A 10746-nucleotide genomic window follows, 5' to 3' on the forward strand; every position below is an offset into this window, starting at 1 on the left:
AGGAATATTCCGTTCCGACCACGCCGTGGAGACGACGCGTGCAAGGCCGTATTATGTTTCTTCCACTCGCGAGCGTCTGAGCAGCGGACCGTCTGCTGCCTCAACAGGCTGCTCCCAGTCCGTCCGTCAGATGCGGGCTCGATATCAAAGGCACGCTGCTGCAGACACGGATGTTTTCCACAGCCCCGGCAAAAAAATGCCGTCTCAGTGCCGGGAGCCGTCGCGTGTAAGGCAGGACCGGTTTCCACGTGAAAAAAAACGCCCGAAGAAACGGCGCGGCGGGCGAAGCGGCTCGGGGGGCGCCGGCGGGGGCGCGGGGCGGCGCAAGAGCCCGGCGGCGCGCCAGACGCGGCGTGGCCCGCCCAAACGGTGGCCCCACTTGGGCACTGGATGGCGGCGCAGGGCGAGGCGCGGATGTTGACGCTGGATGTGCTGGGCGGCGGCGGCCGACGTCCCAGCGCCAGGTTTCGCCGGTCTGGTCGTGAACTGGCGGAGAAGTCAGACGGATATCGCGAGTAACTGGGATAAACACGGGCAGGGTTGGGGTCGTAACTCCACAGCGTGGCTTGGCCTGAATCGGTGCGGTCTTCGGCGTATATTTCAGCCTGTAGGCGCGGCAGATGTGTGCAGTAGGGCGTAGCCACGCGACGATGACCTGAGCCTGACCTGACCTGACCTGACCTGACCTGACCTGACCCCCAGGCGGCCGGCACCATGGACGACGACCGAGACGTGTTCCTGCCGCCAAAGAAATTCCGCTACAAAGACGCTGCACCGCGGCCGAGCCGGCGGCCGAGTCCGGGCGGCGACGGCCGCGCCCCGCCTGCCGCTCAAGAAGTCGGCGGCGGAGCGCGTTACCGGGCCGCCGCCGACCCGGCCCCGCCGGCCGCCCCCTCCGGATCGGCGCCGCACGCCGTGCAGGTACGGCTCCGGCGGCGGCGGCGGCGGATGCCGGGCGCCAGCCGCCGGTCATGTGGCAGGGCTGTGACGAGGAGGCTGCGAGGTGCGCGCTCCGGGGGGCTGGCTGGTGCTGCGGGACAGCAGGCCGACTGAGGGCGGCGACGGTGCGGTCGCCGCCGGTCGGTGGCGTACCGAGACTGATGGGAGCCTGCAGGGCGCGAAGCGCATGGCTTTGCACAACCGCTAGGGCCTATGTCAGAACCACTTTGCGGCGTGGGAAGGGGGTGCCTTCCGCCGTGTTCGCGTCCGGTTGTTGTTGAAGGGAATGGGAAGGCTGACAGTCTTGGCAACGCGCGAAAACGATGCACGGACGTGATGTTTGCCGTTTGCCTCGCGTGTTTCGGGCGCGCCGACCAATGCCGGTTGCGTCAGCGCTCTGTGCCGGCGGCGCCGGAACCGGACCTATATACGCCAGCGGCCAGCGTCAGCGTGCCGCGAAGCGCGGACCCGGGCGACACCGGGTCGTCAGCGAATCGAAACGGGCGAGTCAAGCATGTGGCCGCGCCGGTGGCCGGTCCGGCGGCGTCCGCCGGCCGTCGCGCGCCGCCCCAGTCAGCCGTGGCGATCGGTCGTGTACCGCAGCTCGAGGGAAGCCGCAGGGTCGTCCCGGACCGTGGGTCGATGTCGGATGGACGAGTCGCCCCGCACTGCCGGCGGCGCCCGGCCTTGGCGCCAGTGGGAGCGCGTACTGCGCGGCGTGTAACTGCGCACGTTCGTGAGCGAGGGGCTCGTCTGTCGTTGGGCGGCTCCGGAGGCGGCGGTGCGCAGCCGACGGCAGCCGGCAGATGGACGTGAAGTAGGCGCGTACGGAAAATTACGGCTGCCGGCGTCCGTGGACGTCAGCGGCGGACTGGTCGGCGATAGCTCAGTGAGAGCTCCGGCAGATGATTGGAATTCTGCGCGATAGGCCTTCACGACAGCAGACAGCTCGGTGCCGTAGCTCAGCAGCTGGCGGCCACCGTTTGGCGCTCACCGCGGCCGGATCCCGGCGGCCGCGGCTGTGGAGCCGGCCCGGCAACAGCGCGGTAACGGCTCGATGACACCGTGGCTGACCTCGGCGGCGGCGCGGCGCCGTCGCCGAGCCTGGCGCCGGCCGGCCGGACCGGCGGCAGAGCGGCGGCCGCGCCGCCGCCGGCGCGTGCCCCGCTGACCTTGGATCGGCCGGCCGTATCGTATCCGGGGGGATCCCCGTGCTGTCGCAGACGGCGTGGCGGTGCCGGCCTGCACGCGGCCCGGGGGAGGCGTCGGCGCGGCGCACGCCGTGTCGAGCCGCGCGGAGCACGGCGACACGTGGTGACAGGACAGGTTCGGCACTGAGTCAGGCCGGCCGGCGCGTGCAGGTGGGCAAGCCGTTCCCGGTAGGAGCACCTGAGTCATCGCCGGGAGCCTCCGGCGGAGCGCTGGCGCGGCCTTGCGGGCCGACCGGCGCCGGCTGGAGGCGCTTTGTAGATGATATCGGCGCCGCGGTGTTGTGAGCCGTCTGGCTGCGGTCGGCGCGGGTGCGGCTGTTGACTGGCGCGAGCGGCGGCGCGGCTGGCGGCCGGCGGCCGGCGGCCGGCTGGCGTGGGGGCGCGGTCCGTTGCCAGGCGCGCCCGCCGGCGTCGCCTCGTGTCGGCGGAGGCGCGCCCAGAGGCGCCCGCCCGGCCCGCTCCGCCAGACCGCCGCGCGCGCGACTGATGGCGGTAGCGGTGACCGCTGATGGACGGTTACCAGACGCCGTGGGAGGGGGAGGGGGGCGATCGCGTTTAGCGCTGGTTCATGTACGCACGCTGTGGTGAGTGGCAGCCGCGTTCGGAGGAACGTGAGGTGCACGATAATGTTAATATTTATCCGCGGAGTGATTCATTCGTTCGCCACGCATCCGCAAAATGTCAGTTATTTGTGTTAAGTGATGACGTGGAAACTGAGGATGTGGCTGATGGTAACAACGCTGCGAGAGAAGCCATGAATGAAAGCGACCTGACATTCTTGCCATCAGATGCTGTCATGCCTGTCGTTCTGGCCGGTTGTAGTGATTCGCCGCGTCCGTCCGCACACGTGTTCGCCACCTGCCGGCTGCAGGCACAACTTCACGTTCTGATTTCCGCCGTCAGGTGTCGTCGTCGGTGTGCTTCTCCTCGGCGGAGGCGGCGCCGGTGAAGCTGCCCTACTGTCCCTACTGTCAGCTGCCGTTCACGATCCTGGTCAGCACGCCGCCCATGCACCACCTGGCCGAGTGCACCCAGATGGACCGCTCTCACCAGCCAGGTACGGGGGCCGGCTAGCCAGCCAGGGGTCGATTAGCCGCGTCGAGCGCGGTGACCTCCGGAACGGTGGCGTGAGTCCCGCTGGAGCCGTGCGGGAGAGCACTAATGACGTGTTCAAACAGCTGATCTGACGCCTCGGTGCGAGGCACCAGCCGAGGGCTATCGTGATCGGCGCGTGCCGAGAGGCGTTGGATGGGCGCGCTCGAGTGGACAGCCTGGACGGGGCGGCAGGCCGCCTCGCACCGGCGATTGGGCGATGTCGGACGCGGTGTCTCGTGTCGCCCGGCGCGACCGTGGTGGGCACGGCGGAGGTGCCTGAGCGGTCAGGCCTCGGCAGTGGCCGTCGCTGACCGCCGTACCCTGTCCTCAGTCGCCGCACCGCTGGAGGCGTGTCCGCACGTGCGACGTCTTTGAGCGCTGCAGCCGCTCTGCTCCATCGTCGCGCGCTCTGTACAGTGTCGGCACCTCCGCCACTGCGCCGCGCCTCCGCCGTGCCGTGCGGACCGCCGCTGTCGTCGCCGGTGGGCGCTGAGCGTCCCGCGGCCGCGTGCTCCTGCTCCGTGCGGTGTGCTGACGTGCCGGCGGCGCTCCGCCGCCCTGTGTTGCAGAGTGCCCGGACACGGTGCACTGTCGGAGCACGGTGGCGGCCCACTACGCGCGCTACGCGCACCTGTCGCTGGCCCGGCTGCGCGCCTACCACTCGGCGGCGGCGCACGCGCTGCTCGCCTCGCCCGCCGGGCCGGCCGGACCGCCGCACGTGCACCGAGACGTCCAGCAGCTGCGCCAGCAGGTGGGTCTGTTGGCTGGGGCTGGGGGAGCGGGAGGGGGGAAGGGGGAGGCGGGGGGGAGGGGGAGGGGAGGGGAGGAGAGTGAACGCTGTCTGGGTGTCGCCGGGCGCGCGCGCGCGCTCTTTCAAAGCGGCAGCGCGCCGGGCTCCGGCCTGGTGACGGTGTGACAGCCGTCGGCATGACCCGCGAGCCCGCACAGGTCACGCGTCTGCGCCGCCGCCGGTGCGGTGGCGGCGGGCGTGCGCGCTGTGTGCGGCTGGTCAGCGGCGATCGGAGTATCATACTGCCGGGCGCGGCCGTCGTCTACCGCCGGCGAGCGGATGGCCGGCAGCAGACGCTCCTGGACAATGTGAGACGCCTTCGCGGAGCCCGCCGAGCCGCGCTGGACGAGAGTGCCGCGCCGACCGCTGGTAGGACGTGACCATCCCCACTCTGCCTGTCTGTGTGCGTGTCGGTCGATCGGTGTCCTCGCTCGCCCGCGGGCGCTCGTCTGCGCCGGTGCCCGCGACCGTCCGTACCGTCGCGTCGCAGCGCCGCCTGCGTCGCGCGCGCCGGCCGTTGACTCTCCCGCGGCGGCTGACCGGCAGGCGGGATGCTACCCGGCGCGGCCGGCCTACTCGCCCGGCGCGCAGGCGTCGCACTTCTCGGCGTCCAACCTGCAGCTGCTGCGCGACGCGCGCCAGCAGCCGGCGGCGCCGGCGCCGCCGGCCCTTCAGCCCGGGGCAGCGCGGCGGCGGCCGGCGGCCGGCTCACGCACAGCCCGCACGGCAGCCTGCACAGCCCGCTGAGCGTCAGTCTGGGCAGTCCGCACCCTCGCCCGCCAGGTAAGCACGCAGCGCAGTCTGCACCCCTCGCCGCCAGGTGAGCATGCATCGCAGTCGCCAACCCTCACCCGCCAGGTGAGCACGCAGCGCAGTCTGCACCCCTCATCCCCAGGTGAGCACGCAGCGCAGTCTGCACCCCTCGCCCGCCAGGTGATCACGCATCGCAGTCCGCAAACCCTCACCCGCAGACGAGCACGCAGCGCAAGTCTGCACCCCTCATCCTCCAGGTGAGCACGCAGCGCAGTCTGAAACCCCTCGCCGCCAGGTGAGGGTGGGCGGCCGCGCTTCCCGCCAGTTCAACGCGCAGTCCGCCTCTGTCTTCTGCCAGGCTGGCACGCCGTACACAGTTCACATCCAGCCCACACAGTTCGAGTTCACATCCAGACCAGAGAGTCCCATCCAGTCCCACAGAGTCGGCGATCCAGCCCCACAGTTCCACAGAGGTTGAACGGTTCGCTGAAGCAGCACACTGCTCCCACCAGGCGGAGGCGGGCGCGCGCTGCTGTACCAGGCAGGGCGCACTGGGATGTGTACTCGGACTGAGGGGACGACGAATTGACTGTGCTGGGGAATAATGAAGTCCCTCCGCCAGATAAGGCGACCCAAGGCAGTGAGTTGAGTTAGCGTACGTGTTGGGCGGGGCAGACGACGTCGAATGGCTTAGCCCAATGTGCCGTAAAATACGTAAGTTGCTCAGTGCGTTAGCGGGAAACATCATTCACACAGATGAGACTAGTATTAGCCTTATTCGTCGGAAAACCAGGAGAATGGAGATATAGTTAGGCTCTTTTATATAGGTTACTATTATATAGATTATATTAGTTAGATTACTACATCTCCATTCTCCTGGTTTTCCTAGGAATAGGGCTGATACTTTTGTCTTATCTGTGCCTTAAAATATGTTATTGATCGGCACAAGTTGGTATCTGTAAGTTATTTGCCATGTATTTCCGCTAGGGTAATTTTCGCTCTGCCCACATGAAGTGTTAAACCATGCATGAAGTTCATACAAGGGTCTGATGACCTGATGCGTATGTACTGGTGGGAAACTCGCGAAGCCCGAGCGGAAGACGTTATTGGCGCTTTCAACGGTGGGCACCTGTCTGTTCTCAGCACGAGCCCGCAGGCGCCGTCGCCACTGCCGTCGACGGTGGCGCCGCCGCCGGCGCCGCTCGGCAGGAGCAGTCCCAGCAGTGAATTCTTCCCGATGCGGTGAGCCGGCCGAGCCGGGCCCTGACATCGGCGGCGGGGTGGCGGTGTCCCGCGCGGTGGCGAAGTGGGACTGACGCTGTTCGCGGACGGGAGATGTGCACCCGAGCCCGCGGCCGCTCGGAGGCGTGGTCTGGACGGCGGATGCTCGGGCGGCCGGTCGGCGCGCGCCGCGGCCGGCCGGGACGTGTTCGGAGTCGCCGATGACGCCGTGGTGTGTGTCGGAGTCGCCGGTGACGCCGTGGCGTGTGTTCAGAGTCGCCGGTGACGCCGTGGCGCGTGTTCGGAGTCGGTGCCGCGCCGTGCCGCGTGTGGTTGTGTGTCACCCTCCCGCTGCAGCTGTGAGTTGTTGGCATCTCCGCCTACCCAGCACTGTTCTACTCTGTCGGCCGGGCCCTGGACTCGGCGTCAATACTCTGGTGTAAAATAACCTCAGCAGGGGGCGTGTCATAAAACCCTATCATCATCGACCTCAATATTGTGTTCACCACAGTGAATCTACGGGCGGTCCCCTGTACCGTTTGTCTTAGTCGGGACCTCCTGGATGCCTCCGAAATCCGCGTGGCACCGCCTTCAACCCCGGCGTCCCTCGCGTCCCGCGTCGTTGTCTCACGCCCTCGCTCCTGACCGACCGCGGCTCCGCCGCCGGCAGATCGCGCGCCAATACCATGTCGCCGCCGCGCGGCGGCCGCCGCTACGGCTGCCGGCCGCGCAGCGGCAGCTTCAACCTGCCGCCGCGGCCGCGCTCGTCGGCCTCGCTGACGCTGCCGCCGCGGCGCGCCGGCTTCAGCATCGCCGAGATCATGGAGCCGGCGGCGGAGGCGAGCGGCGCGCTGGACCTGAGCGTGCGCCGGCGCGCCGCGCCCTTCGACGACCTGCAGGTCAGGCGGGCGGCGGCCGGGTGCTCGGCCGGGGCGCGGCGGCGTCGAGCGGGCACGGTGGGGTCGGCGAAGGGAGATGGTGGCGGTCACTGAGTGGGAGGACCCGCTGGGAGTGGGGGGGGGATGGTGGGGCGGTGGGTGGAGGTGGTGACGGTCACTGACTGGGAGGACCCACTGAGTGGGGACAGTGGAGGTGGTGGTGGAGGTGATGGCGGTCTCTGAGTGGGAAGGGCCGCTGGGTGGTGACGGTGGAGGCGGTGGGTGAAGATGGTGGCGGTCACTGACTGGGAGGGGCCGCTGGGTGAGGACGGTGGATGCGGCGGTGGAAGTGGTGGCGGTCACTGAGTAGGAGAACCTGCTGTGGGGACGGTGGAGACGGTGGGTGGAGGTGATGGCGGTCACTGAGTGGGAGGGGTCGCTGAGTGAGGACGGTGGAGGCGGTGGGTGAAGTTACCCGGACCGCTGATTGGGTACGGTGTGGTTACGGGGAATGGCGTAGGTAGACGTCGCGGTCAGGCCGGCGGCTCGCTCTGCCTCAGGGTCAGGTCAGGGTCAGGGTCGCTCTGCCTCAGGAGGCGTTCCCATGCGACGCACGGGAGGTCTCTGGACGGCCGGTGTGCGGGGCCGCCGCCCGCTGGACGGATCGGCCGGCGCTTCCGCTCGCCGACGTTCGTGATCTACACGCGGCCCCTGGTGTGTCACGCCGGGGCTCTCAGTAAAAGTTTGTGCCCTTCGGCCTGTAGTATGTGAACGTCCCAGCTTGCCCGTTGGGATACCGTGCGGTTCGCTGGGCTCGCCTCTGGCCCCGGGCTGTTGGTCGGCAGAAGCGCGGCTCCGCCGCCGGGCGTCACCGGCTCCAGCTCCGGCTCGCTCCTGTCAGGATCGGCCAGCCGCCGTCGGCAGGCGTCGTCGCCGCCGGCGGCGGCAGCGGCGGCGGTGTGCGATCGGTGCCCCGAAGCGAGGTGCGACTACAGCTGGGCCCCCGGGGCGGTGCGTCCCCGCTCGTGTGTGACCGGCGTCTGTGCGCTGACGGCGGCGGCCTCTGGGTCCCAGGAGGACCCCCAGGACAGCATCAGCGAGTGCGTGTCGGACGCCGTGGAGCGCTTCCTGGACGAGGACTCGAAGCAGAGCGGTACGGCGCAAGACTCGGGCATCAGCGAGATGAATCGCGTCACCGACTCGGCCGCCAGTGAACTGAATAAGCCGTCCGACTCCGGGTCAGTCACGGGGTGGAGAACGGCGGGTGCTTCAGCGTCGTAGAATCGTGTGGGCTTTGGATGGCTGCATGTTGGGTGGCTCACGCGGTAAGCGTTATAATGTGCTTGTGGGTTGTGATTAAAGTTTTTTCTGATCTGTCTTCTTGTTGTCCGTGGCTCAGTGGTTTATGCATCATCATTGGATGGCCTCTGGTAGTTGTATCGACGGTGGTAAGTTGACTCAACGTTTTATATGATCTTCCGCGGTCGTCTTCGCTTTCGCCGGGCGTGCTGTTCTTGTAAGGCGAGTGCCGGTAGGCACACTCCACCACGCGAGAGAACACGTACGCGCACCCCATCGCAGTGTGCGCGTGCTGAGCGCGTGCTGAGCAAACGCGTCTGCCGGCGCCGCGCGCGTCTGGCGCGCGTGCCTGCCGCCGGGGCGGCGCGCCGTCGCCGCGGCGAGCCGTCGACTGACGGCGCGTCCCCGCCGCAGCTCGGCCGGCAGCAAGCTGACGGGTTCGGCCGGCTCGGCGCTCAGCCAGCAGGCGGCCGGCGCCATCTCGCAGCCGCCCAAGAAGCGGCGGCTGGCCGGCCTGGCGGCGGCCGAGGCGGCGGCGCCGGCCCGCCAGGCCGTCATCACCGGCTACTTTCCGGCGGCGGCGCGCGCCGCCGCGGCCCCGACGCCGCCGACGCCGGCGGCGGCCGAGCCGGAGTCGGCCGGCTCGCCGGCGCCGCCCGCCCAGGACGCCGACGCCGCCAAAGGTGGGGTGGCGGACGCGCTGTCTGACGCTGGGATGTGCGGGGGACCGGCCGTTCTGGTTGTGGATGTTTGGTGCGCTGCCGCGGGAGATGTTTGGACCTGTTTAGAAGTCCATTTCGTGGATGTGGTTGTGAAAATATGAGTGATGTCCCGGTTGTTTGGCTATGATTAATGCTTATTTATGAGCCAGGTGCACGGGATGATGCGTTGTGTGTATTTGTGCGTCAGGTACATTTTTTAATTAGGCTGCCGATAGTGTAGTGGTTGAGCTGCGCGTCTGGAAAACCAGAGGTACGGGGTTCGATTCCCTGCGATGTCCGCCTTTCCTGCCAGGGTGGGAGACAGGCGACGTCACCCAGCCGCACGATCCGGGTGCGTCGTTAAGTCCCAATGACACGCGCACACGCATTTTGAAACTATGATGCGGCGAACGCTCCATCCCGAAAAATTTGCCAGTGCCGCTAACGCCCGATAGCACCAGTCACGCGAAGCGTGACTGGTGCCGGCTCTGGCGTCCCTACCGCGCGTGCCCCGCGTCAGCCCCCGCCGCGGCCTGGCATCAGACCCGCAGCGTTGTGACGCGTTGCCGCTCGCCCGTTCCCGTCCCGCGCCCGTCCGTCATCCGTTGCCATCCGTCTCCCGTTGCCGTCCCTTTCCCGTTCCCGTCCCGTCTCCCGCCGCGGTCCCGCTCTCGCTGCCATGCTCGGCCCGTGCCGGCGTCGTCGGCGGAGTCGTTCCCCACCGCAGCCGGTGCGGGTGTCGGGGTGGCGCTCGGCCGTCCTCCGAAAGCGCTGACCGACGCTCTTGTGCGGCGCAGCGGCGGCGCCGGCGTCCGAGGCCGAGACCAAGGAGCAGTGGTCGCGCATCATGTCCAAGATGCGGCCGTCGTCGGTGACGGCCGCCCAGCAGCAGCGCACGCAGGTCAACGGTGACCGACCCCCGCAGCCGGACAGGAAGTGTCCCTTCTATAAACTAATACCGGGTACGTACAGCCGCCGCCGCGCCGCAGCGGCCGCCGCGGTGTGAGCGCATGCGGTGGCCGCCGTCGGGGTACGCTGCGCGGGCGAGGCGGGGGCGAGGTGGACTACAGTCGGTGGGTGGCGGCGCGGCCGGCGCGGCCGGCGGCGCGAGCGGTCTTCCGCGTGTGGCCTCGTCGGAGGCCGCTGAACTGTCGGTGAAGGAGGCGTGTTGGGAGCACGCGGCGCGGTGCGTGTGTAGCCCTGCGAGTGTGGTGGGCTTGCCGGGCGGGTTTTGTGTAGTCCGGAATGCTTCTACTACGGCTTTAGGCCTTAGTCGAAGCATTCCGGTCGGAAGTCGGACGAGCGCAGGCCTTAGATATCCGCTCGTCCCACTTCTGTTGTCGTAAGGTGTCTGTACTTTTGTCGCCGCGTGTGTAGGCTCCTTCGTCCTCCTCTGTACCTGCCTCCGTCTGCTCCGGCACTGTTGCGTTGTCCTCTGCCGTAGCCTCCGTTACGCCCTCTGCGTGACGTGACGTGACTCGTGACATCGTGACCCGTTACCCTCCGTGTCCGGCCGGTCGCCCAGCGCTCGGCGCCAAAGGACCCGGAAATCGCGCCCAAACGCCAGCCAGCATGGAGATAACTGTGGTCTAGTCGTCGCTCCGGCTCTGACTGTACAACTCATATTTACTGTGTACAACTCGTCGCGCAGGGGCGCCGTTCGCCGTGGACGCCTTCAACTACGGCATCGTGCCAGGCGTGGAGGCGTACTTCCTGAGTCACTTCCACTACGACCACTACCGCGGCCTCTCCAAGACCTTCCCGAAGACCGTCTACTGTGGCAAGGTTACCGGTGAGTGTGTGTGGGGGAGAGGGCGCGGTGGTGGGACACGCGGCGCGCGCTCTCTGCGACTGACAGG

At 68.2% G+C, this 10746-nt stretch overlaps 1 protein-coding gene across 1 annotated transcript; it reads left to right on the top strand.

The window, feature by feature from the left end:
- Window positions 1-8837: 8837 nt before the first annotated feature.
- LOC119104124 (DNA cross-link repair protein SNM1-like) lies at window positions 8838-10687 on the top strand (the record flags this gene model as incomplete). Its single annotated transcript, XM_037227811.1, has 3 exons — window positions 8838-8869; window positions 9685-9849; window positions 10539-10687. Coding segments are annotated over exons 2-3 (264 nt in total), but the record flags the coding sequence as incomplete, so codon positions are not given.
- Window positions 10688-10746: the final 59 nt, after the last annotated feature.

Source organism: Pollicipes pollicipes, unplaced genomic scaffold (genome assembly GCF_011947565.3).
Source record: "Pollicipes pollicipes isolate AB1234 unplaced genomic scaffold, Ppol_2.1 Scaffold_589;HRSCAF=668_pilon_pilon_pilon, whole genome shotgun sequence".
Classification (NCBI taxonomy): Eukaryota; Metazoa; Arthropoda; class Thecostraca; order Pollicipedomorpha; family Pollicipedidae; genus Pollicipes; species Pollicipes pollicipes.